Source organism: Sarcophilus harrisii, chromosome 3, assembly GCF_902635505.1.
Source record: "Sarcophilus harrisii chromosome 3, mSarHar1.11, whole genome shotgun sequence".
Classification (NCBI taxonomy): domain Eukaryota; kingdom Metazoa; phylum Chordata; class Mammalia; order Dasyuromorphia; family Dasyuridae; genus Sarcophilus; species Sarcophilus harrisii.
Window position 1 is genome coordinate 562,612,091 of NC_045428.1, and position 27,943 is coordinate 562,640,033.

At 41.9% G+C, this 27,943-nt stretch overlaps 1 protein-coding gene across 8 annotated transcripts in view; it reads left to right on the plus strand.

The window, feature by feature from the left end:
• EIF4G3 (eukaryotic translation initiation factor 4 gamma 3) overlaps positions 1–24,625 on the plus strand; it is a 275,515-nt gene extending 250,890 nt beyond the window's left edge. For all 8 annotated transcript variants that reach the window (XM_031962682.1, XM_031962683.1, XM_031962686.1 and 5 more), the window contains 9 exons: positions 51–166; positions 784–956; positions 7,724–7,849; positions 9,124–9,205; positions 13,033–13,131; positions 14,529–14,675; positions 20,180–20,261; positions 21,622–21,768; positions 23,559–24,625. In XM_031962682.1, the coding sequence (XP_031818542.1) occupies positions 51–166; positions 784–956; positions 7,724–7,849; positions 9,124–9,205; positions 13,033–13,131; positions 14,529–14,675; positions 20,180–20,261; positions 21,622–21,768; positions 23,559–23,740 (1,154 nt within the window). In that variant the 3' untranslated portion in view covers positions 23,741–24,625. The remainder of the gene's footprint in view (positions 1–50; positions 167–783; positions 957–7,723; positions 7,850–9,123; positions 9,206–13,032; positions 13,132–14,528; positions 14,676–20,179; positions 20,262–21,621; positions 21,769–23,558) is intronic.
• Positions 24,626–27,943: the final 3,318 nt, after the last annotated feature.

The following is a 27,943-nucleotide window of genomic DNA, read 5'->3' on the forward strand; positions in this document are numbered from 1 at the left end:
CAATAGTGCCCTTTCTCACTTGTCTCACTATCTTTTTTCCTTACCACCAGCTAAACCAGATGTTGCCACAGCTCCAGTTCCTGAAAAACCTATGATGTCAGAGGAGGAAATGGAGAGAAAGTCTAAATCTATTATTGATGAATTCCTACACATTAATGATTTCAAGGTAAATGAAATAAATAGGCAGGATGCTACATGTGATAGGGGTCATTTTAAAATGAGGAATCTTGTGCTAGGAGATCTATAAGATTCTTTGTTACCTTGCTCTGGATTTACAAAGTCATTAAATGTCTAACAGGGTCTTGGGTCCACTACCCATTTTACTGAGCTTTCTGTTTTGCTAAATAAGTCAAATGGGGAGAATGAATTATGATCATTTACTCTAGGGGGATTAGAGGGGCCAAACAAGGGGAGAGGTACCTCAGGTATTACCATCACTGTGTATAGTATATCCATACATATGTGACTTTTTAATCAAACAGCATGAGTTCACTTGCATTCCTCAGCAAAGACAGAAGAAAGGCTAACACATGCTATTAATAAAATTCTAAAGGATAATCCTCTCCTTACAGACACTTTCAGAAAGATTAGAGAATCCACAAACCAGATGCTATGAAATGAATAGTGGCATTTGTCATTTAATGGGCCCCACGCCAGTGAGCCTGTTTTATGGTACTTTTTGTGTCCTTGACGTTAATGTCATACCTTCTTTTATTTGGCCCTTTCTGCTTGATACGGTCCCAATCATTGAAGTAATTATGCCACTTTCTGTTATTTGAACAGGAAGCCATGCAGTGTGTAGAGGAGTTAAATGCACAGAACCTATTGCCTATTTTTGTGCGAGTGGGAGTGGAGTCTACCCTGGAAAGGAGTCAGATCACCAGGGATCACATGGGCCAGTTACTACACCAGCTGGTGCAATCAGAAAAACTCAGCAAACAGGACTTCTTCAAAGGGTTGGTATCCTCCTCAAGGACAGCCCTCAGTTATCAGACTCTTGGGCGATGGTGAATTTAAAATTATGTTTCCTGTCTGTGACTCTTCTCTCTTTTCAGCTTCTTCCATGGACAGAAATATCCAATGTCCACTGGGCTGTGCTTTGACAACAATTTGCTGATTGTACGGATTCTTTGAGGAGGTGTCTAGTGAGATGTGGAAAGGTTGAAAATGCAAATGATAAATTTAGCCAAATAGATTTTATTTGCAAGTGCTGATCTGATTACCCAAGTGAATGCCTACTGCAATCCCATCTCCTTGTTATAGGCATCAAGGCAACAAGCATTGATTAATGCCTACTGTGTTCCAGGCACTGTGCTAAGTGCTGGAAATACAAATACTTCCTATGTGTTGGAGGGAACAACTTCCCTAACTAGAGTATGTTTACTGTTTTGCTGCATTCTTACCTTAGGTAGTTTGGGGATGTATAAGAGGGTCACTTTATCAGAGACACCCCAAATAAGAGCTTATCAACTCAGTTCAAAAAAACTACTGCATGAATATCATAGGTTTCTATCCTAGGCAGGTATTGACATAAAAATGTTTTGTATCTCACTGCTTCCAAAAAAATCTGATCTTTGTGCCCATTGTAGTTCCATGGCAGTTCCATAGAATCCATTCCAGGTTTGTTTCTTTGTGGTTCCTGACAGCATCTCGTCCAATGAAGTTCCAACTGTCACTGGTATTCAACACTCAGTTTTTCTCGAATCCTGCCATCCAAGCTTGCTGTTAGCTCTGGCATCTCAGTTCTCCCAGCCAGTGCCTGACATGGAAATGGAAATATCTTCACACACAGTGGCATTGAGAGACTTAAGATTTAACACAGGGAAAATTATTCGTAGGACTATGTTGAAGAAGGCCTCAAGGTACTGGGAAACATCTCCCTGCTAGTATAATCAGAAGAGTTGGCTCCCAGCAATGACCTGGAGTCTGGTGAAGTTGACTTGTGCCTGTTGAATTTAACAAGGAAATTTGGCACAAATCTCTGTGGTGATCATCGATAAAGGCCATGATGATGGTACCATACATGACCCAGTTCCAAGTCATTGAGATTATATGGCTTATTTCCATGATCTACCCAAGGAAAAGACGGGCAAATACACCATCTCAACGGATAAACTCAACTCAGCTCTCATCCATTCTTTAGCAGCACCAAAATTCAGGGGGCTCTGGCTGGCTCTATTTGCTTTGATCTGATATTGACACCCAGGAAATTGGATCAGCTGGGGCATTGGGTATACCAATTCATGTTACTCAGCCTCTCACATTGCTTCGTATCAGGATAACAAGGCACCTTACCAGTGAATGCTATGGAATCTGAAATGGGGGGGAAATGCTGGATTACACAGTGCCTTACCATCCTCACTCTGTCTCCCCATCACTCCCAGAAGTTTGTCTACATCTGGCATGGGGCCAGGAGATCTATTCCAATCCAGAGCCATTCCAGGAGGTCTGGCCCGGCTGTGGGTCATTCTTGGCTGAGAGGACTCCTGAGAGGCTGGGTTGCTTCCTGGAACACATCAGAAATTCAGGTATGCTCTAGTGCAAACCCTAGACCAAAGCGGATCCCCCAGAAGGCACATTCTAACAAGCGGGACCTTGTTAGACAACAGTTGGGGTGTGTGAGCCTTAACTTTTCACTTGAATTAGCCCTAGGAGCTTCTCTAACCTGATGATGGAGATAGAATCAGAGGTATTTATAAGCAAGGGCTATTTCAGCCCCAGACTAGATCTTTCCTTGAGACACACTGGCATAGATCCATAATTTAATGTACAGATATCATCCCCACCGTGTTTTGAAAGGGAGACGGTAGCTGCACCTTTGTTGAGGATGAGATTTTGCTCCATTTGAAAAGGAGACAGGTGCTTGTGCTCACAGACCACTCTTTCATCCATCTCTCCACCTCTCTGATCAGTAGTGGAGCCTGGGCCCTACCAGTACAAGGACTACAGCATTAAACTGCTCAGACAGAAAATTAGAAAGTACAGACAGATCCAAAGAAACACATGGTGTCTCTGTTCAGGCCATAGGAACAGAGTGCCGTGGACACCCAGGGAAAGTCTTGTAGCAGATGAGCCAGCCATAGACCTTCCTTTTTCCCCATGGAGTTTCTGGTTCCCTCCAGAGAAGCCATTAAATTTCTTGCCACAGAAGTGTCTTTGGACCAGGCACTGCCACCAGATTTAATTTTTTATAACTCAAGTCACCAAAGAACATCCCTTCTGAACCTTTCCCTGGATGCTGGAAGAACACTCCTTGGCTGCCTTGTCATGGAGGCAGCCCTAGTCAGCAGCCATCTTCTCAACTTTTCCAACTTTCCCAGGCTGGGTGAGACGGTGCTGATCGTCTGGAGAGGAGGGGTCTCTGGGCTGCTTTCCAGGCTTCTCAAGGCCCAGCATCTACTCAGTTGCTTCCCCACCAAGCCTTGCAACCATCTTTTGGGAATGTGTAAAACATGCCATATGAGTGTTTCAGCTCTGCATAGTCTGCTGTTCTTTAGAGTGTGTCAGGTCTGAGTCTAATGTGCATTTTTGGTAAACCATTTGGCTCCCCTTGAGTCCAACTCCATGTCATCTGAACAGCTTCTACATGGGAATTACATTGAGAGAATGAGTGAAGGTGAGAGTTAGCTGTAACACTCCTGACAACCATTTTTTAAAAAATCAGACTTGCAATCAATTCTTTTCTGGTTAAATATATGATAAAGGCTGTTACATATTTACAGAGTAGTTTTCTGAATATGATGTTCCAGTGTTACTCAGGATCCTAAAATTACCTTTGACAGTCTGGTATACATGGACTTCATCTCAGGAGATGGGTTCATTATTTCTGCTGTTTTGTCTATCTTGAACTCCCTTTTCAGTGTAACTCCCTCTTGATGCACATGATATTCTTGCCTTTTGCGGGAAACAGTTTTAATCAGCATTTCTATAAGACACTTAAGCTTTGTGTTTTCATGCAATGGCCAGTCTTGATTTCAGTATTCTGTGGGGCTCAACCAAAAAGGATATGTATTGAGAAGCAGGTGTGTACCACATCTCCTGTAACATGATGTCTGTCCTACAATTTCTTCCTCATATCTCTCATTAGATAGTCCAGTCTCATTTGGACATTTGGGAGGGTCTGATTTCCACAGCCTTCTGTGCCTCCTCTGCCTGTACAAGGCTTGGCGTTCCTAAGCCCTCCATCAGGCTCTGCTCTGTCTGCTGTTTCCAGGCTTCTCAAGGCCCAGCATCTACTCAGTTGCTTCCCCACCCAGCCTTGCAACCATGTATTGGGAATGTGTAAAACATGCCATATGAGTGTTTCAGCTCTGCACAGTCTGCTGTTCTTTAGGGTGTGTCAGGTCTGAGTCTAATGTGCATTTTTGGTAAATCATTTGGCTCTCCTTGAGTGTCCAACTCCATATCATCTGCACAGCTTCTGCATGGTGGGAATTGCATCGAGAGAATGAGTGAAGGTGAGAGCTGCCCCCAGTGCTTCCTCCCTCAGAGAGGATCCATGACCTCTTCAAGCCAGCTGCTGCTTTTCTGCATAAGAGCATTAATGCTTTCCCTTTGGTAGTTCTGTAGGACAACTTGCTTCCCATCTTTTCCTTAGTTATCCCCTTTCCCTAGTTTCTACAGGGTGAAATGATTCCATCTCTGCATAGTGTCACAAGAAAGCACTCGTTGCCAACCTCAGCTCCTGACTTGGGGTGGCGGGAAGAGCCCACTGCATCGGAAGAGCCCGGAGTTTGGGTCCTGCTTCTGCCAATTCCTAGTGGACTGTAAGATGGCCACTTCCCTTCTGTGGGCCTCTGTTTCCTCATCTATAAAATGAAACTATTGGATTCAATGATCTCTAAACCCCTTGAGATGGGGTTCTTCCTTGCTGACAGACACTCAGTTCAGCACACCTTTCCTGAGAATCTGCAGTATGTCCCGTCCTGTTGTGAGCATCATGGGGGACACGAAGAATTAGATGAGGTCCCTGCCCTCGTGGAGGCGGCCGTTTTGATAACCTCTGTCGTGTTCTGGAGTTAGACCATGGTATTATGCCATGATACAGTAGCATGGATGGCTCTTTGCTATACACCTGGATACATGAAGAACATAGGGACCAACACGCTATACATGTTGAGGTCTTAAAAGTAATTGACACCTCTAGGAGATGTTGGATCTTTTACCTGGCTGCCAAGAATGCACACCTTCCATCAGCTTATTGTCATCCAAGAAAGTCTTCTCCATGGGCCATTTTAGAGTGAATTAGACCCTGTACATGCCTGTGACTTCCAAGATGCTGTGCTTGCATAAGGATCATCCATCCCTGCCCTTGGAGAGCTCATAGTCTGGAGGGTTGAGGGTGAGGGGAAAGTGATGGAGGGAGGGGATATCAACATCTGTTGTTGATAACATTTGTTATACGCACACACACGCACACGGTGTAATAAGGGTGTAAGGTATGTGAACCAAGGGTCACTTGAATGCTGAGAGGGAAAAAGGTACAAGGGATAGATAGTTACATGAACAACCAGTCCTAGTACTGGGTTTGAAGGTAAGTTGGATTTTAACAAGTAGATGGGGACAGGGAAGGCATCCCCCAGATGAATATTTTCAAAGGTGGTAACCTGTGTGTATCAGGGAATGAATAAAAGCATATTTGCTACCTCAGCCCCATCCTGCCCACCTGGATTAAGGGCTTTCACTTGTTGCTGAGCTCTTTTCACAAATAACCCGTCCAACTTTTGTGACTCTCCCTCTTGCATTCATGGAGCCCTTAGAGTAGTTCTACCATTGCTTCAGGTCATAGCCAAGCACCTATGTGTCCTTTGAGCTTGCTTCATTTTGCTGAGCAATGCCAGCCTGGTTATTCTGCCCTGATTTTTGCTAATGCCATTCCATTGGAGTTCTTTGGCAGTAAAGAGCATTTCAGTTCAAATGAGGTTGGCTGTTTTCTAAGACCTCACTGTGAATGATCTTGTTTAGAGCTTCCAGGGTTTAGTAGAGGGCAGTGAGTGAGCCCTGCTCATTTTACAGGAGGACAATGTGGCCTGCCAACCACGACTGAGTTAATCTCACCAGGCAGGAGAGCGGCAGAGCTGGGAGTGAGCCCCCTGTGGCGAGGGCCAGCACTTTAGACCCTGTGCCCTCCCAGTGCCCTTCAGCTTCCTTGCACTCCCCGGGCAGCACGTGGTGCAGGTCCTGGTACCCAGGGACAGCTAGGAGCTAGTGTGCCATCTAGACCTTCCTTGGTTGAAGGAAGGATGTCACCAAGGTGACTTTTAGACTCCATTTTCTACTCAGGATCATAAAATCTGAGATCTTCACAGCAGTATTAGAGATGCTGGCTTGTTCAGTGCCCAGGGAGGACACTGGCTTGCTGGCCAGCAGTTTGGCCCGGGGGTATTCTCCAGGCCACAACCCTCAGGACGATGCTTTGTGCAGGACTTTGAGGATCTCCTCTGGGCAGGGCGAGTGTTAACTGGCACAGACCACAAAGCCTTCAGTGTCTTAACAGAAGCGACCTTCCCAAGGCGCCAGAGCTAAAAAATAAAAGTTCCTGCAGCCAAACTGCCAGTGACCCTCTTACAATTTCACAGGTGCCATCATTGGCCTGGCCATTACTAACACCAGGCCGTTATTCAGAACCTTTCCAGCTTGCTTATTTTGCTGGCACAATTATAGAACTTGAGCCATGTTGTCCCCTTGAGGATGGCAGCCCCTAGGCGGGTACTGCCTCTGCAAAGCGGCTTCCACCTTCTGCTTGTGGATTGTAGGCCAGCCATCAGCATGCTATAGAGAGCCTTGAAAGCTCCCTGATTTCTTTCTGTTGAGGCCCACAACTTACTGAGTTGATAGAAAAGTACAAGATGTCCAAAAGTGTTTTCTTTTGCCAGATTCTGACTTCCCTGTTATGCTTAAGCTACGTAAAACATTTCAGTAGCTCAGATGTATGAGGCATGTAATGACCCAATATGGAAAAGGGTAGCTGCATTTCACAAAACACTTGATTTTTCTTGAGTCTTTTACTTTGTGCTCATTTACTGACATTTCCAGCTCTGAAAATAAGTAAAAGAGCTTTAAACTGGGAGGCAGAAGATCAGAGAGGGAGCTGCTTTCCTCCTTGGATCATTGATCCTCCTATATGAGATTATGAGGAAAACACAGTAGGAACTTAAACTATCAATTATTGACACCGATGAAGGTAAAGTCTTTATTTAAATAGTAGCTGTCTGTAAATAGCTTGATATTTTAAAATTCTAATTAACTCTTCAAAACTTTTTGTATCTAATTTTTCTCCATTAAATTATTTTATTTTGATAACATTTGTTTTTATATAACCTTTATTTCTAAGTTAACCTCCTCCATTCCCAAATCCTAGCCATTACTTATAATAAAGATTTTTTTAAAGAGGGTCAAAAAAGACAGTTGAATTAAACCAGTAATATAAATATATCTGATAGGTTTGCAGTCTACCACATCCACAATCAGCAAAGATTTAAAGGAGGTGTTTTTTCTCAATTCTTTTCTACTCTATGAAATTGTAGCTCCTTTGGGGCAGGCATCAATCCTGCCTTTTCTTTCCTTTCTATCTTGTCTATATATACAGTGTGAACATACAAAATAATGAATATGATATCTGCTGGTCACCATCGCTTTAGTGTGTTAATAATTTGGAGGATAAAGAGAATATCTTGCATTGGAACTAATGTTTGCGCATCAATGTCTTCTTTCTCTTTGGCAGGTTTTCAGATACCTTGGAATTGGCAGATGACATGGCCATCGATATTCCCCATATTTGGTTGTACCTTGCTGAGCTGGTGACCCCCATGTTAAAAGAAGGAGGAATCTCTATGAGAGAACTTATAACGTAGGTCCCTCAGGTCTCTGGGATATTATATAAACTTAGCTGATTTGGGAGTGATCAACTTGCCCACGCCAGGTCCTTTATGAACCTTAAAAAATGCCATCAGTGTCACTAATCGTTAACATTTATTATTAGGGAAAAGGATAACTGATCTGTCCACGGTGACACAGTGACAAAACAGGTCCCTTAACTTGAGTCCTCTGAATTTAAATCCAGTGCTCTTTCTCATACAATACACTGCTCCACAGGAGGTGCTTCAAAGGTCCATCTTTCTTAAAATTTCTTAACTTAAAAATTACCCCTTATCTTCCAATCTGTGTCTCTGTTCCCTCAGCTCCCTGAGTTCTTGTGTTGTGTACAGGCATCAGCAGGATGGAAGATCACATGTTTGCCAGTATAGTTCAAGTTGGTTGAGAGTAGGCAAAGGCCCCGTTCTTTCTCATCTGCTTCCTAAAAATGCCACTGCAGTTTCCATAATCCCTCATAGGTTTCAGTTTTGTAACTTCATTACCAGCTGGTCAGATGGTACTTTTGCTTTGAAAGTAGAGAATGCAAATGGAGGATCAGAGAAGGTAGTGCTTGATCCAGCTTTATTGACCCTGAAGTTAAATGGCTTTGGAGAAAGACTCAATATAGTGCATATTTATGAAGTTGGATGGCACCAGGGGATAGAGCACTGGCCTGGAGTCAGGAGGGTTTAAATGCAGCCTCAGATACTTCATGATTCCTAGCTGTGTGACCCTGGACAAGGTACTTAATCCCAATTGTCCCACCAAAATATATAAAAATGCTGTGTGGGGGTGTGTGTATTTGTGAAGTGCCTTCTGTAGACAGAGCTGAGCACTCCACTGGGCACTTTTTTAGGTCCCTACCCTCCCAACAGTTTGTCATCTAATAAGGGGGAAAATGTGGCCATATGCAGCTATAATACAATATTGCATGATAAAGGTATTACAGGTTTACAAAAGAAAGTGCTATGTGAGGTTTGAAGCATTAGGCATTAGGAAGAGGCTTCTAAGTACTTTAACTTAAAAGTTTCTCTTTAAGTGTCTCCATTTAGGCATTAAAATGTCCAGGGTAAAACCAGAAGTCCGGAAACAATACCAGCCCCTGAAATACTTAGCAGGAGATGTGTGTGGCACTCTCTGCTCATCCCTGTTCTGCCAGCTGTGCCTTCTTTTCTCATTGCACAAAAGGAGTTGATCAGAAATGTTTACTGTGCATGGCTGACACACCACTCTGTGAATGTGACCATTGTTTTGTGTGATCTGTTACAGAGAATTTAGCAAACCTTTACTTCCTGTGGGAAGAGCCGGGGTCTTGCTTTCTGAAATATTGCACCTTCTATGCAAACAAATGGTGAGTGTTCGCACTTGTTGTCAGGTTCAAAAGGGCCTGAGAAAGGGGGTGATAAGCTTTAGTTGGGAGACTAGCTTACCCATAGAGCAAGAACCGTCAGGAAGTCTGGCTTTGTGGAGGGAGCAGTCAAAAGGAAGGATCTGTTGCAATTCCTCTTCTGAGCATTTAATGTCTGTTCCATAGAAACTGAACAAATATGCCTTATTTGACAACATTTTTTGTCTCTCTGATCCAATCTTGAATCAAAAATTAACCTTAACTAAGTGTGCTTGTCTGAAGTTCCTTTGCTAGATGCTGGGCAGATAAAAACAGACAACCATCCTCCTTGAGTCATTTATTCTCTATTGAGGAGAGAGCATCGGCAGAAATAAGTCATGTGAGATGCTGTCAGGAGGAAGAAAGCGCTGACCACTGTGGGCATTGAGGTAGCACCTAAGCTGAGACTTAGAGAAGGCTAAGAATCCAAAATTTTGAGAAGAAGTGTGGTTTGGGCATAGGGGAACAGACTTGGCAAACAAGGAGGTGGAGATTCAAGAAATAGAATTGCAGTTTTCAATTTGAGGGAAACATGGAATTTGTAAATCAGTAAACATTTACTAAGTAGCTGTGTAAGAGACACTGTACTCGGTGCTGAAAGTTCAAAAATAGGCAAAAAGCAATCCCTATCCCTAAGGAGCTTATAGTCTAATGGGGGAAACAACATGCAAACAAATATATGTCACAAAACAAGCTACATACACGAAAATAGGAGTTAATTGACAAAGGAAGTAGTATCAAATAACTGGAAGTCTCCATAAGAACCAGACTCAAATTTTTTTTTTCCAGATTTCAGATTTCAGGAAGTGTCTTATTCTAGAGACAATATGGAACCATTAAATAAATAACTTTAGGAAGGAGAGTTATGTGATCATGCCTGTAGTGGTTGTGTATGTGATGGGTTGGAAAGGGGAAAGCCTGGGTGGCAAGGAGACAACTGGAGGCTTTGGGAGTGTTCAAGTCAGACACGTCTAACTGAGAAGGGTTGTCTGAGAGTTGTCACAGAGGGAGGAACACGACCGGATGCACAGCTGGTTGGCTGCAGGGGTGAAGCAGAAGTCTTAAGGTACAGATGTATGTAACAGGACAGGAAATGGATGCCCTCAAAAGAAATAAGGAAGTTTGGAGCTGGGTGAATTTAGTGGGGAAAATAATGAGTCCCATGTTGAACACATTGAGTTTGAGAGCCCGGTGGGACTCTGATATGTGAAGCTCTGTAGCAGGGGAGAAATGGGAGAGTTGAGAAAAGGGATTAAAGAAGGAAGAATCTGTGGAAAGTAGACTTCTGAACCCATGAGAGATAGTTGGATCACCACTGGAACATAAAGCAAGAAGAGTCCCCAAAACAGAGCCTTGGAAGGCCCTCCTGCTCAGGGGATGGGTGATGGATGGGGATCAACAGAGGAGCAGGTAAAAAAAAAGTAGAAGAAAGACAAGAGAAAGAAGTTACAAGGGAGGAAGGGAGCAGAGACTATCTTCAAAGAGCAGGGCAGGGCCATAGGGTCCCAGCCACAGAGCACAGCTCTGAGGAGATGGCGGGGGCTGCCTGAGCCTTCCAGGAAGGGATGGCATCCAAGGTTAGGATTAGGGGATGGAGCAGATGGCTGGGTCTGAAAGACTGGGACATGAGAGTGCAGAGGACAGAGAAACTGGTCAGAGGAGAAAGCTTGTGGAAGAGACAGGGAGGAGTGGGGTCCAAGTCAGGACAGGCCGCTGCTGCTCCAGAAAAGAAGGTGGAGAGAGGAGCGAATGGCGCCCTCCCACCTGGGCAGGTCAGAAAGTAGGAGGCTTGTCCCCACAGTGAGAGAGGGTCTGGGCCTGAAGCAGCCATTCCAGGAGGAGTAAGAGGGTTAGGGCAATAGCATCAAAGAGTAGAGGATAAAAAAGGTGATACTGCCCTAGGGCCAAACCTGAAAGGGAAAAGACAGCTGCCCCTTCTCTGGTGCTTTAAGGCATTCCAAGAATTTGACATACATGGCTTCCTCTGGTCCCCCAGCAGCTCTGCTCTGGCAGGGCCAGGGCAGGCTGGGAGAATAGGAGGGAGGCGTAAAGTCCTGGCCAGGACTCAAGAGAGAGACAGGTACTGGGGAGGGGGTGGGTGGAGAGGCGGAGATAGGGAAACGGGGGGGCTGGCGGCAGAGAACTTCAGATGGAAAAGGGCATCCTTTGGGGTTCAAGTGTCTCTCCCTGGGGGCAGCTGCAAAGAACAAAGGTACAGGCTGTGAAGTGGAGGAAGCTGAGGCCAGGGGAATTGCGGCAACCTCAGCAAGACTGTCTTCCACATTTGGGGGTAAATATGCAGTACATTTGTACGTGGCTTATGTGGCTTTCTTCAGTTTCATTAGAAAGCATTTCTAACCTTAATGATTTAACCCTAAATTTAAGCACAGCCCTGTGAAGTCATTCATGTAGAGTACATTAACCCTGTTTTTCAGCCCAAGTGATAAGTGACTCTCCCAGACACACTCAGTGACTAGGACTTGAGAGCCAGCATTACCAAGTCCTCACCAACCTTTCCTGGAAGCCTACTCCCAGTAAAATGGAAGTAGGAGATACATCCCCACTTCTTTTGATACTCCTGTACATCAGACAGAGTCTTTCATTAAGATGTTCTTCCCCACTCCTTAATGCACCTCACAGTAGGTTGTCTTCATGGTCTGTCATAGCTGAGAACTCATCCCCCAGGAGTGGCCAATTGGGGACAAGCCTCTCCTTAGATGGGTTGGAGACTCTAATTATAGACCTACAGTTTGTCACCAGGCCCATCATGGAAACTTCCATCTGATCTAAACATAGCCAGATCATTTTCCCCTTCTCTCTAAAATAGATCATTATCACATTGAACAAGTTGCAATGCCCTTTCTCTTGACGTGAAGTTAGTTTTGTGGGATTCATGGATTTCCCATTTCACAAAGATCTATGCAGGCAAATGCTACAAGAAAAGATTGGTTTATAGATTAAAGGAACCATTGCTTGCTGCTCTTTCTACAGAAGCTAGAGACAGCATGTCTGGCTTCTTGGGAGTGCTGTGAACGTGGTAAAAGTCTCAAGTGTATTGCCGCCCGGTCTGAGAGCTGCGGTAGAATGCCTGACACTGTTTCTACCCTCCCGATCTCTAGTTCAGGTTAAGACATTCCCTCCTTCATCACAGATCTCCATTGTGTGTGTTATGATGCTTTATTTTCTCAGTTATTAGTAACAGTCCCATTCTTCCTTTTAGCTCAGCCTTGAATCATAACATCTCAGAGCTAGTTCATCTAGTTCCACCCTCCCTGCATTTTTTATCCTAGAAATATGTCTCATCCGTGGCTTATAGGTCTTCAGTATTCAGAGTTGGAAACTTGGTGGTAGGCAGAATATGCGCTAATCAATCTAGGGCCTGCATCTTTTATTAGCAGTTTGGTTCTTAGTAATATATGAAGAACAATGATTGAACATCAGCGTTGCTATCAAATGAAGATGTGGTTGCCAAATAGTTGCTTTATAATCTTAGATATCAGAATTTATGAGTATCCATGTCTGTGCATGTGCTTGTGTGTGAATATTAACCACCAGTTCACATGTACTATTTTATGGACAAATGTATGAACCTATGTAGTGAGTCTCTCGATGGACCCCTAAGTCAGTGTTGTCATTGCATTTACCAGTAGGCGCAGTTGTCACACTAGCAATCTAGAGTTTAAGACTGTTTAAGTTAATGTGACCAAGAGCTTGTTTTTATGTGAGAGACAAGTTGCCTTTTTGAATGTCTTGTCCTCTCCTTCAGTAATGGACGTTTGTTTGTTATTTAGAGCCATAAGAAAGTGGGAGCCTTATGGAGGGAGGCCGGCCTCAGTTGGAAGGACTATTTGCCAGAAGGGGAAGATGTACATAACTTTCTCCTGGAGCAGGTGAGTAAGGAGTTTCCTGGTGCCACTGATGGCAGACTATATGGATAGTCATTAACCCTCGTTTGTAGTATCCTCTATATGCCTAAATGGAAGGTGAAAGTGAGCCTGTCTCTCAGTCTTTAGAGTCAGACTGAAATGAACTATGGAAATTCTATGGAATCCTTTAAAGATTTGTGGCAGTAAAAAATAAGAGCCGCTCAAAACGCAAACCTTTTGAATTTACAAGGCATTTCTTAAATAGAGGATTTTGCTCCATGTCCCCAAGGCTCCCCCCATCACACTGATCTGCCAAACTTCCTTTCTCGGTCTTGCCACAGAAAGAGCTGTTAACATCCAGTGAAGAAAGAGCAGTTGCTTCTTCCCAATATATAGAGAAGAATAGACTTCTCTATACTGAGAGTCCCAGTATAGAACTCTTCAAGTCACAAACATCATTCTATTCACCCAGCTCTCATGAAGGTTTTTGCCACATCTGTCAGTCATGGTATCACAGACTAATTTTGCTGAGCCAAATTAGGTCATCTTGTCCAATTCCTTGATTAAAAAATACTGCCTGGAGCCTAAAGAAGGCCTTGATCTCAACTTTTCTAACTATGTGCTAGGCTAACTATATACATGATTCTAGTTAAATCATGTAAATTTTAATACCCAATCAAATTTTTGGATTTGAGTAGGGCTCCCATTTCTACAACAATTTGGAAGAATTGAATTGTCCTTAAAAACAGTAAACTTTTAAAAGTGTTTTAGGAATAGAATACAAAGCTGTTATCACTTGCACATTCAGTAGATGTGGTTAAAACAAATTGTTTTAAGACAAATTGTGTTCAGTCCTTTTTTAAACTGAAAATAACCTTGGGTTTTGATTATGAATGTTGAATTTCTCACCCAAGAATTTAAAAAATGATTAAGCAGAGTGTTTTTCAAGGCAGAACTTGTCCTGGACCTGATTTGGTGTGGGGGTGCAACTATGAGACTTGTGGGTATTGACACTCCACAGAACTCCCAGTAACTGTGTGGTAATGAAGGAGTACCCAGATTACAGGAAGAATAATGTTAACTGGGGCTCACCTTTCCAGCCTCAAACATTTGCCCTAATAGTAAGGGAAAGAAGGGAACCTCTATGGGGAATGGGAATTTAGGAGGACATCAGTTGTAGAGAGCTTCCCACTAAGGGAGACTGATGCACTTAAGAGAATCATTTGTAGTAAGTTATTTTCTTTTCAGAGAGTTATAGAGAGGCTAGAATTCATAGGAGGTTTGAAAATGATAGTTTTTCCTGCTAGTAACTCTACCTAGTCATTTGGTCCACCTCAAGGGGAAGGGTGTCTCTGGTTGCTAGTCCCATGGATGCTACACTCTCAATAATTCTTAAATGCATCTCATTTTTCCTGTTTCAGAAATTGGACTTTATAGAGTCTGACTGTTCCAGTTCCTCAGAAGCACTTTCAAAGAAAGAACTCTCTGCTGAAGAGTTGTACAAACGGCTTGAGAAACTCATTATTGAGGACAAGGCGAATGATGAACAGATCTTTGACTGGGTAGAGGTATAAAGACTCCCTTCCTCCCTGGCACCTTTGGGCTTACATGAATTTTGCCACATAGCCCCCCATCCCTCTACTACACGGGATGCTAAGCCTTAGGAAAAGCAACATAGTATCTCGTGCATGATTTAACAGAGACAGATGGCATTGTGGGCACAGCCATCAGCCCCAGGCTTGTGCCCTGCCTCCGAGCAAATCCCTCTAAGAGCAGAAGTCACAGACCAGTGGCTGCTCTATCTGAACAGAGAGCCCCGCTATACCAGGGAAGTCAACCATATGCCTCCCCCCAAAGTAACCATTTCGATTCAAAGCAGCCCTCTCCCAGGTGGCTCCCCTCATTTTTCACTGCTGTGGGCTCCAAGAAGTCCAAAATGCTCTGAACCCCAAAGTTCAGCCTCCTCCACCAACAACTGTGCTCCTTGACATCCTACATCCCACCCTCCCTCTTACAGCTCTCGGTGGACATTTTAAAATGTCCCACAAAGCGATGGTTGGAAAGCTCTTGTCCTCCTGTGCACTCTTGGGGTGTGCTTTCAGAAGGGTTTCTCTCTCTTGGAGGGTCTTCTTGTACCTGTTTCTGTGGACCACAACTTTTGCCTTCTTATGGAGAACATCTGACTCTTTCGAGTTTGATTTCTACTAAGAGGGTTGTTAAACTCTCAGCTAAGGCAGATAGATTTGGATTGTCCACCCAGAAACCTGCAGTGGAGCAGGGCCCAGGGGTTCAGCAACACTTTTCTTTTCCACAAATGCCTTTTGTTTCTTTTTGACTCTTCAAAAAAAGTCTCTTTTACCACTAGTCTCCTGTCTTCTCCATTCTTGTTCTCCAGTACTGTGTTCATCATGCTTTAAATCCCCTACAATGGCTTTTTTCAGGTTACCCTCCTTAATAGCTGAGAAAATATTCTATAGTATTTTATAATTTCAAAGCACTTTGCATTTATAATCATTTATGGTTCTCAGAATAATAACACATAGAAACTGTCACTCTTTGATGTGATTGTGTGCCTCTGAAGTGGCCACAGACTAGGTTGATACCCAACAAGCATTTTTCCTGTGAAAAAGATATATGGACTCTGGTAACAGAAAATAGTCTTTATAAAGAGATATAAACCAGTAAACAGGGGCAGCTAGGTAGCACAGTGGACAGAGCACCAGCCCTGAAGTTGGAAGGACCTGGGTTCAAATGTGGTCTCAGACACGTAACACTTCTAGTTGTGTGACCCTGGGCAAGTCACTTAATCCCAGTTGCCTCGGGGGGGGGGGGGGGGGGGGGGGGGGGGAGGGGAACCAGTAAACAAAGGAAACTTCAGCTCCTCCTCCACTGCACAGCAGTTCAGTCAACACATTTTGAAAAACTTATCTTTTCTTAAGACTAGATACTAACAGATTTGGATATACAGAGATATGTTATCCAAAGAATAGTTCTGCTAGGGAGACTCACAGGAAAGCAGGAACACAAATAACATGAAATCTTAATTGCACATTGAGAAAGCTCAAGGGCTTTTGACTATATCTTGGAAATAGTTTTGTCTTACCAAATCAGACTATGAAAGGATGCCCAACAAAGTAGGATTCTATTTTTTGTGAAATAGGAAACAGTGAAAACATCTTCAAAGGAAGCTGAGAAGTAAAATGATTAATTTTCCAGTGATGTTAGTTCTCTCAGTAATGCATTTCTAAAAGTGTTACTGACCGTGAAAGTTAATACATATTTTACCGTGTGGCAAGTTGTATCTGTTGATTTGAGCAATGTAAATCTCCAGTAGTGGGCAGTATACTGAAGGATATGTCTTAAAGTTTCAGCTATTAGAAATAAATGCATCAGGGAGTTACAAAGGAAGTTTTATGTCAGTCAGTCATTATGTTTTTATTAGGCCCTACTGTGAGCCAGACAGTTCTTAGCCCTGGAGATATAAAAGAAGGCAAAACACAGCCCCTGTCTTTAGGGAACTCATGATCTGATCTGGAAGACAACACATTGATAAAGAGATGCTCGACAAGCTATCTACAGGGAAATGGGGAATTAATAACAGAGGCGCCAGAAGTAAGAGGGATGGGGGAGGCTTTCTGCAGATGATTAGATTTCAGTTGGGACATAGAAATCCAAAGGGAGAGTTTTCCACGCATGGGTAACGGTGTCTCTGGATCAAAGGAGGGGAGCAAAGACGTCTAGAAGGGTGGGAAGGGGCTAACTTAGGGCTTTGAATGCCACAGTCTTTGTACTTGATCATGGTGATCACAGGGAACCACTGAAATTTACTGAGTGGAGAGGGAGGTGACATGGTCAGACTGGAGCTTTAGGAAGTTCACTTTGATGGCTGTGGGGACACTGGACTGGGATGGAGAAAGACTTGAGTCAGGTAGCCCCAGCAGCAGCTATTGCTGTGGTCCAGTCAGGAGGTGTGGATGAGGGCCTGCCCCTGGGTGACATAGGTGTTGGGACAGAGATGGAGGTGTATTGTCAGAGATGGATAGGCCTTGGTAACAGATTGGAGATAGTGGTGAGTCGAGGATGACTTCTACATGGTGAGAGGTGAGGGGGAATGGGAGAATGATGTTGTCCTCTGCAGTAATAAGGAAGTTTGGAGTGGAGAGGACTTGTGGGAAAGAGAATGAGTTGAGATTGGGATATGTTGTCATTAAACCGTTTAATTCAATTTCCTATTTGATAGACCATTGGAGATGTGAGACTGGAGACAGAGAGGTTGGAAGAATCATCTCCATAGAAATGATCGTTTAATTCATGGGAATTAGTATCTGCTAGGAGCTATCTCCCATAATACAGTTGCTCATTTTTAATATAAGAATTACTGGAAAAATCAAGACTGCAAATACAGATATTACGCTTAAAATCTGAGTTAATTTTAGATACTTTTTGGCTCACACAGGTAGGCCTTAATTGCCTTCATTAAAAAAATAGAAAAAACATAAACTAAGTTGTCATCAGGCAGGCCCATCAGGGTTTTCAGATGATCGTACAGAAGTGACTGAATTCTTGAGAATGAACTCCTCCTGTTTTCTTCCATGGACTTTGTTTCCACAGTAGGCCAAAGTGGTCTGGGTTTGAGTAGGTAAAAAGAATGTTGTTTTGTCCTTTAAAATCTGTGAAGCAGGCACTGCCCAGAGCCAGCAAGGTCCCCTATTCTGCATTTCCAGGCAGCACTTTTATTCATAATTTCCAGGATTTTTCTGTACTTTTCTCAAACTTGCCTTGAAGTCTAGACCTCAGGGGAGTCTAGCCATATGCCAATATTGAAATTATTCTGTCCATCTGTTTATAAAGTACTTGGCGAGCCAAGGGGCAAGGTTTGTTTTTATTCACTCTCCCGTAACTTAAATCAAATTCAATATATTACTCAGATTTTCCAAAAATAATCCCTTTGAGATTAGATTAGCCTAGGTGAAATATTGTTTTAGAACATTATAAGCAAGTCAAGTCTGGCCACTATAATAGCAATGAGCATGAAAGCCCATTTTGGGGATGGGGGGAGAATAAGACCATCTATCATGGCACTACATGGTAGCAAAAGGCTACAGTCTATCCTACAGTGATTTCTTTATGGTCTGTGGGTGAAGTGGGTTAGTTTTCATTCCTATAAACTTGATGGCTAATAATGCTGGCTACAATTGCTGATGTCTGCTCTTTGAGGCTTTTGTGTTTGGTTCTGCCTACTTCCTTCGATGTGCACCATCGAAGCTGCCCTCTGCAAGCTTCCCTTGCTGCCAGATGCACATCCCTTAGGTCTCTTGAATGATCCTTCACCAGAGAGAGAAATATAGCCCATCAGGCCTCAGACAACTCATTCTTTTTTGAAATGGTATTTTATTTTTCCAAATACCTGCAAAGTTTATTTTCAATATTCACCTTTACAAAACTTTGTGTCCAAATTTTTCTCCCTCTCCTCCCCAAGACGGCAAGTAATCTGATATAGGTTAAATATGTGTAGTTCTTCTAATCATATTTCCATATTCATCATGCTAAGCAAAAAAATCATTAAAAGGGGGAAAAAACACAAGAAAAAAAAAAGCATCAAAAAAGGTGAAAATGCTATGCTTGGACCTGTATTCAATCTTCATAATTCTTTCTCTAAATGCGGATGATACTTTCTTCACAAGTCTATAGGAATTGCCTTGAAATCACTACCTCCTTGAGAAGAGCCAAGTCCATCACAGTTGATCCACATAATCATCTTGCTGTATGTGATATTTTCTTGCTTCTGCTCACTTCACTTAGCATCAGTTCCTGTAAGTCTCTCCAGGCCTCTCTGAAATCATCCTGTTGGTCGTTTCTTACAAAACAATAGTATTTCATAGCATTCATATACTATAATTTATTCAGCCATTCTCCAACTGATGGGCATCTATTCAGTTTCCAGTTCCTTGCCACTACCAAAAGGACTGCTGCAACCATTTGCACATGGATCCTCTTCCCTTTTTTATGATCTCTTCAGGATACAGATCCAGTAGTGACAAAGGATATGCACAGTTTGATAGCCCTGTGGACATCATTCCAAATTGCTTTCCAGAATGGTTGGACTGTTTCGCAACTTCACCAACAATGCATTAGTGACCCACTTTTCCCACATCCCCTTCTAAATTTATCATTATCTTTTCCTCAGACAGGTCATTCTTTAAAATGTAATTGAGCTTTAAAATTGCTTTCCAGCATAGTCTTCATTTTCTTGGCTGTCTATATACCTGTTTAGACTGGTCTGCTCTTAAAAAGTGCTAAAAGAAGTGGCGAATTGAAGAACCACCTCCAAGATCTATTTAGAAATTGTTTTTTTTTTCTTTTCAGGCTCTTGTAGCTCTTAAGTAGAGTGACTTCCTACCTAAATAGCTTCTTTTTTTCATAGAGGAAAGACTGGAGTATTATTCATATTGGGTTGAGGTCCCATGGGTTCTGCCTCATATTTACATTCTCTCTTGGCTTTCTTAGAAAAGAATGAACTAGTCGTCTTCTACTTAAAAGCTTATCCATACATTGCCCTCTACTTGAGACAACTCTAGAACCTCATTAAGGCACATTTGGAAAATGAGTCCATGTTAAAGATGAAACTTTGTCTTGGATTTTTGTTGTTGTTGTTGTCGTGTTGTTTGTTTTTTATCATCCAAGACTATTTAAATCCAGAGAGCAAAGTATTTTTGGAGGAAGAAGCTTTTGGCCTCTGTTCATAGCCAGACTTTTTGGGTGTGACTTGTGGCCCCTCTCCTCAGCAAAATGCTTCCTTGTACCTCCCTCCATTCTGCCCACCAGATGGGGATGGCAGGGAGCAAGTTCACACCCGAGCACACTGTACATTTGATTCCAGTAGAACTGTCCACCCACATTGGCAGCAGCAAGGCTGTTTTCATTTTAATGGGGAAAATGAGTTCTTTCAGAAGGGCTGAAATGGATTCCCTGCCTGGTTAGCGCTTAGCTCAGCAGTGGAGTTGGTTGGGAAACAGTGCTGCTCTGGAGAAGGGCGCTTTTATGTAACTGATGGATTTACTCTTGATTTTAGGCAAATCTAGATGAAAGCCAGATGAGTTCACCTACATTCCTTAGAGCTTTAATGACAGCAGTTTGTAAAGCAGCTATTATAGGTAAGTAATATTTCTCAAGGCAGCTCCCAACATCTGAAAATCAACATGTGTCAGGTTCTTCTTTGAGCTTTGCCCTGGCTGCTTCCTTGGGGGAGACTGGGAACCAGCCATCTTCACCATGTATATTGGGAATGAGAAAGCAATGTATTCTTAAACATGAACACATTTCTAAATGTGCTGATATCCCTATTAAAAGTAATGGGCAAAATTATAATTAGTGATTAGAAACCCCTCTTCTAATATTTTTATGACGGTATCTGCTTAACCTATTATGTCTCTGCATTTACCATAAAAACTAAAGGCTAAAAAAGATTCTTGAGTGTCTATACTGTTGGCAAATCTATCCATTCTCTCCCCAGAAAAAGCAAAGCAACAAATTGACCCTCAGTCACTCTTTTTATGCCTAAATAATCAAGTGTTTATTAAGCCTTTCTGATATTCCAGGAAATCCAAAGGCAAAAATAAAACATTCCCCTGTCTTCAAGAGCTCCCATTCAAATAGGGGAGAGAGCGCACAGTGCATAAATAGGTAATATACAAAACACACAGAACTGATAGTTTCTTCACATTAGATGGGGCAGTATGGTGCTGATAACTGGGGAGATCAGGAAAGGCTCCTGAACTAAGTTATCCAGAATCTTTTAAATTAAATACATCATTCCTGTTCAAAATCTGTTTTCTCTTTTAAAAAATTAACTAGGAAAGGTCTTAGAAGTTCTTTTTAAAACATTTTCCTATCTATAATATGGAACTTTTTATATATTTAAGTTTTATCTGACCTCTGAAAAGTTTGTTGTTATTATTGTTGTTTTTCAGGAGGGAGGCTAACAGTAAGACAATTTCTTATAAAAATTACTTTTTAAAAAAAAAAGAATATTTATGCTACTGGAAATTTTTTTAAAGAAAACCCAAACATTCCCCTGCCTCTTGCCATCTGAGAGTGTGCCTTCTCCAGTCCTCTCTTAACCTGCCCTCTTCTAAGAAGCAGCAGGTCTGAGCTCTTGGGAGAGCTGATCAATACTGGTTTGGAGAATGACCACAAGTGCTTATCCTAATTACATTAATAAATTGGTTCAGATCATTTCTTTTTTCCCTATGTCCTCCTTGATGTTGCTATATTCCTGGCATTGAGTGAGCAGTCCTTTGAGGGCAGCAGGGCTTCTCATGCTGATGTCGCATCCTTCCAGAGCTTTGGGGCTTCAAGGTTCCCCTTCCCAGGGGTGTGGAGAGAAGAGGGCAATGGTAGCATCAAGACAGTTCCCCATTAAAAACGGACTCCCGGTGCTGCGGTGGCGGCCACTTCCTCCTCCATCAGCACGGGCAGCTGCTCGTGGGTAACCTGGCTCTGTTCTTTCTGCAGCCGACTGTTCTACTTTCCGAGTGGACACTGCTGTTATCAAGCAGAGAGTGCCGATCTTACTCAAGTACCTAGACTCAGATACAGAGAAGGAACTACAAGCACTTTATGCACTACAAGCATCCATCGTCAAACTTGATCAGCCTGCCAGTAAGTTACTAGGTGACTTCATGGGGGGTAGACCAGGCAGGTGCCACAACAGCCAGAGTGCAAAGCGCGCTTCCTAGGGCACAGCCCAGAGCAGCAGCGATCCTTAATGTCAGTGAGTAGCCCCTTCTGGTTTATGTTTGCAGTTCTCTAAACCTGAGTTTGATAATAATTAGAAAAAAAAGATAAACAGGACAGGAAGACCGTGCCAGGGACAAAAGTCTCCAGATATTTCCTAGGGTATATGCACAGTGTGGCTTTTCATCCTTTCCAGTTGTTCAGAGTAACTCCTGACAGTCTGCAAAGATTAAAGATCAGATTCAGGCATGCATTGGTGGAATGTTTTTCAACCATAAGAACTGAAATAAAATAGGGTCCCTGGTTACCATTTAGTCCATCTCAAAACTCATTTAACTATGATAGCTTATTCTGATTCATTGAAACTTTTTTTTTTAACTGAGTTTTTTGTATTGGTTTTTGGTTTGGGGTTTTTTGGTGAAGCAAAAAGAATACTTTTTTATTCCAAAGTTAATGGTTGCATGGTGATGTAAAACATTTTTAATAGTTTTTTTATTTTTCCAAATATAAGCAAGGGTAGTAGTTTTCAACATTCACCTTTGCAAAGCTTGTTAAACTGAGCTTATGGTGTTTTTCATTCTATTTGTACCAATAGCAAAAAGTTTTACTGGTCCGTGTAGGGGACATGGGAGTATGATTGGAGACTCAACTAAGCATGTACCCAGTTGTTGACAGATCTTCCCACTTCTAGATCAGTGGATACTGTAGCTTTACCCCACCACTGCCTGGGACCTCTTCCTTGTCATTTAACTTCCCTTCCTTTCTTTCTGTAAAATAGGAAAGTTGCTACGTCCCAATACATAAAACTTTTAAGTCATTAGATACAGTTGGAAATTTTGTTTTCAATCAGTTGAATAAAAATACGTTTTGCTTTTTGTTTTTTGTTTTTTTTTTTTAATCTCCTTTGGTTATACAATATAGTGATCTTTGTTGAAACTTTCATCCCAGTCCAAGTTCAGTACCACCTAACATATTGCTGGCCACTCCTTTCCCTGACTTTCCTCCTAGTATGTTTAAAGAATGAAAAGTAACTGGAATAATAATATAATTACAATATAAGCCTTCCTGGAAATTATCACATGATATATTCCAAATCACTAACATGGGTTGGAGGAATGAGAATGGAAAATGGAAAGTCTTATAAGGCTTCATACTGTCATCAATATGCCTGCCTTGTAAAAACCTAAGTCTCCTTGGCTTAAAAAAAAAAAAAAAAAAAAAAAAAGCAGAGAATTGAGATCATTAACTAGATAATTTGCTTCAGTAAAGTTATGGCTGAGTGAGGTATAATAAGAGACAGACAAAATGTGTGAATGCCTATAATTCCCATTTAGAAGTTTTTACCCAGTTTATCCAGATGATTGCCTTAATCTTAAATGTATATATAAAATAATCTTAAGATGTATATATCAAAGGCATTGGGGGGAGGAATAAAAAAATCTGAATTATTTATTTTAAAAAGATAATTGAAATGAAATATAATGTGATGTGCTTCTAGAACTATAGATATATTACAACTAAGTTAATGCTATGAAAAAATGATTTTTGTGCTGAGGACGACTGCTGTCCTCTTTTAGAATCTTTACAAACTCAGTGCTTAGGGGAAAAAAGAAATCCTACCCCTCATTTGCCCTTTAAGTACCTCTAGATCCTGGCCAGATGGCATCCAATACTGTTCTCCTCAAGGCTGACAGAACCCTCTTACCTACTTGCAGATCTGTTGCGGATGTTTTTTGATTGTCTCTATGATGAGGAGGTGATCTCAGAGGATGCCTTCTACAAGTGGGAAAGCAGCAAGGACCCTGCCGAGCAGAGTGGGAAAGGTGTGGCGCTGAAATCCGTCACGGCCTTCTTCACGTGGCTGCGGGAAGCCGAAGAGGAGTCAGAGGATAACTAAAACTTCAAATATACAAAACGAAACAAAAGAAACAATTTAAGTATTTTTTTAAAAAGTTTCACGTCTTCGCCAATCACAGTGCAGCAAGGCCAATTCTCGAGCAGAAACCCCCACGTGTGCACGAGTGGGAGAGGGGAGAGAGAAACAAAAAGGTGATCATGGAGGAAAAAGGTACTGGAAAAAGTAAACGTCAAACCTGAGGGCGGGAGCACTAAACCAAAATACATGTATTATTTATAGAAAATATTTTCTGTTTTAATCTTTTCTTTTCTTTTTAAACAAGGACTCATACTTTAAAAGAAACAGATCTGTTTAGCAAAAAAAAAAAAAAAAGTTGAGAACTTTAATTTATTTTAAGGACTGCAAATGCCAGTGTAATTTTTTAATTTGCAGTTTCTGTAAACAAATTGTATAATAGAAAAGCAGAGAAATAAATTTCCCTCCCCTTCAGATGCACCTCACTTTTGTTTCAAAGCATAGTAGATAGTCCAGTCTTAAGGGGGTCTTGGGGTGAGCTAGGTAAGAGAGATTATTTTTTGTTGTTATTTTTTGGCATCAAATCTTTCTGCCTGCCTCTCAGCTTGCTTCAGAAATTAAAAATCAAAATAGTAATCAAAACATACATAAACTTGGAACAGAAGGAAATGCATTTGAGAAAATGCTGTGGACCAGAGAGCTCCAAGAATTAACTTGTTCAGAAAAAAAAGTGCTACCCTGGGAAAAGTACTCATAATACTTTTGAAACCTTTAGAGCAACTTTAAGGCTTGTAAATACATAGAACAAATATTTAAAAAAAAAAAAAAAGAAATTGACTCAATACTATTTCTTCTCACTTTCAAATATAAAGAACAAAATAAAGACAAGCATTGCAAGTTTAAAGAAAAGTAAAGCGATTTCTCCTTTTGGCAGCTGCTGGATGTGGGCACCATCTCGAACAGGTGCTGTCTTTGCTCTTTTAGGGTCCAGACCCAGGTATCTCAAATTTGTGTACATAGAGTGTGTGTGTGTGTCTGTGTGCCCCCAACCAGGAAAGGTGAGCCTCTTTGGTTTAAGGAGGGAATCTGTATTTAGGCGGGACACCTGCTCTGCTGCAGAGCAGCCCACTGAGTGAGCCCCACTTCCCCAGAAAGCCCAGGCCGAGCTTGTTGGAGACATCCAGTAACCTGTCAAAACTAGGGTGGGAGATGACCAGAGGGAGCTAGAAGCAGCTGTATCCAGTCTGAACTCCTTGCCCAGCTTAAGTGTCAGGACTCAGGAATCCCAGCAGCAGTATTCCCCCTCCCCTCCCCCCCAAATTGCCCTTGCAGCAGGCTGCATGCATGCAGCCTTTGAACCAAACCACCTGACCTGCCCTTCTCCATGGCCTTTTGACTGGTTTACCTCTTTCCAGGCAGCCGTCACCACTGCTTTTAAAAACTTGCTTCCAACAAATGCCTTCATGTTTAAGGAACCCAAAGACAATCTGAGAGAGAGTAAGAGAAAGCAACATCAGCCTGCTCTTGGTTTGCTAAGTCCTGTATGACACATTGTCCCCCCGACTTGAGCTGGTCCATTCTGGTGTGTATGAAGTGGGTGTGATTTGGGCCTCGGGTTTTTCCCACAAAGATTGGGTGCTTATTTTAAAAGAAAGTGGCCGTACAGGCTGGAAAGGTGGCTTTCCATCTCTGGTGTTTGAGGGCTAGCACCTTGCAAACGTGTGTTTGTTCATAAAACCAAACCTTTTCCTAAGTTAAACGGTCTTTGTGTTTCTCAGTTGGATGCCAACCAAAGATGATCTTCAGCTCCCACCTCTGAAGAAGCTTCCACAATAAGAGACCTGGCAAAACTGGGGAATCCCTAGAATACTTTTTTTTTTTCAGTACCAATAAAAGGTTTTTCTCCTGTGCATGGTTTAAAGCAGCTCAGAATGCTTCCCCATAAGCTAACAAGGGCATAGTCCTGAGCAAAAGAAAATGATTGATGAAGAGCTGGCCCCACAGAAGCCATATGAATGACCTTGGCTGAGAACTTGCCACCTAAGGACTACAAGAGTTACTGGAAGCTGACTCGCTGCTCTTGGGCCTGGCCTGCAGACCTTCCTGTAGAAGGAGGGACGGCAGGACAGCCAGGTGTTAGAATAGAGGGAATGGTCGAAGTCTCCAGAACCAAAGTAGAGTAACCCCAACTGAAAGGCTGCTTTGAGCCATGTGCATTTTTAAAAGGTGGAGGCAAGTGGGATTTGGGGGACAAGAAGGGATAAAGGGACAAAATTTCTCCCTGGGAATGACAGTTGGGTATCAGATCATAAAGAAGCTGCAATTAGAGCCCTTGGTTATGTTCACTTACACCAGGAGTTAGGTACATCTAAATAGGAGGAGACTATGGGGGGGGGGGGGGATGGGGGGGGGGGGAGAAACCATTAAAAAAGATAATACTCCATTGAAAAAGCTACAAATATAAACATGTTTTGTTTATAGTATGATGTCGGTAATGAAACCTCTCATCAGTTAGAATAACGAAACTTGAGTCTTCTTAAAAGCAGGTAATTTCTTCTTTCTACAAATTTTAGTTCTCCCATTGGACTCATGGTTATTTGAGAGAAAGAATGTAGGAAAAGCACACACAAGGTAGTTGGTTGTATTGGGCTCCAGTGCCCAGGACAGCTCTCATCCTGCCCTTTGGCCCAGTCAGTCCGCTTCTTGCCCAGCCTTGAAGTGGACAGCAGCCATTAAATTCCCCCCAGCAGCTAATTGGGAAGCTCCTGGCTATCCATAGGTAGGCTTTAGGAATTTACATAATAGTTATTTCAGTTAAAGATATTTCCTACTTGTATTCAATTCAGTTAACCTATTGTTGGGTAAATTCAATAAGTTAAGTTCTTTAAAGCAACAAGATATGTCACATTCTATGTCCAAATTTACATGTTTTCAGCAGTGCTCATCTCACAGAGGTCAAAAAGCCATTTTTACAGCCTTTTTTTTTTTAAGCAGCTCAGTAACTCATAGTGACTCTTATTAGTATTCTCTCACCCTTCTACCGAGTACAACTTCTTTTATTGTCCAACAGATCTTTGTATTGTCTTTTTAAAATTTTTATGCTTAAATGCAGCTTGAATCAGTTGCAAAAACATCTCTAACAGCCCTGTCTATTAGAAAAGTAGGCTGTTTAGAAAGGTACTAAAATTGTGTTCATGTTTATCTTTTTCTGTAGGTTTGGTACAAGTCAGATTGAGACAAATTGAAAATAATCTTGTACTCTCAGCCCTGATTCTGTATTTTCACACATTTTCTAGATTTTTATTCTTAGAAAACACTTTTTGAAAATAATTAAAATTTCATTTTTACATTGTTAACCATGTTAGTTGACCATTTATAGAAAAGTGTTTGTTTCTTTTTCCCTCCTTCTCTGATCCTCCCTCCCCAAATTTTAGTATATTGTTAGACCTGGCCATTAAACCCCATATTTGGTTAAGAAACCCCTATGAGGTGTTAGCCCTCATTACCATGGAGCTAGACTGTCTTCAGATCTTTTTACACATTTTGGCAGCACATTTGCCAGCCATTCCTTACCTGGTAAACCGGAGTTACTGGAGTTTTCCTATCACACTGTGTTCTTTTGAAACCCTGGATACAGCTGGTATGCCCGAAATGAGTGATGTCTGAGGTCTAATAGACATCCACTAACCATATCACCTCGCTCTATTGCTGCTCTTGCCCTCGTAGTCCTCCTTGGATTTGGAAATCCTGCATAGCTTAGAATCTTCTAAAAGGACATGACGTTCAAGTGTGACTTGACTTGGTACTGCCAAAATGTGTAAAAAGATGATAATGGGCATATTTGAAGATCAAAGGCAATTGACTTTTGTATTTAGCTGAGAGCTAATACCTGAGAGGGTTGTTCTTGATCAATTGTAAATTTAATGGCCAGGTATTAACAGTAACAGTAGAGGTAGTGGAGGGAAGTAAGGAGAGCGGGCAGGGTAGAGAATACTTTTCTATAAATGTCTAACTGACATGGTTAACTATAATAAATAAATTATTTTCATAAAGTGAAATAACTTGAACCAGAGAATAAGCAAGCTGCCTTAACCTTCAGAAATTGGTTATGAATTTAGGATTGTAAATATTTGTTCTTTAACTTTTATGCAAAGATACATGGATTCCATTGTTTTTCCTCATATTGTTTTAAGCACATTTAGCTATAGTAACTTCAAAAAACCATCA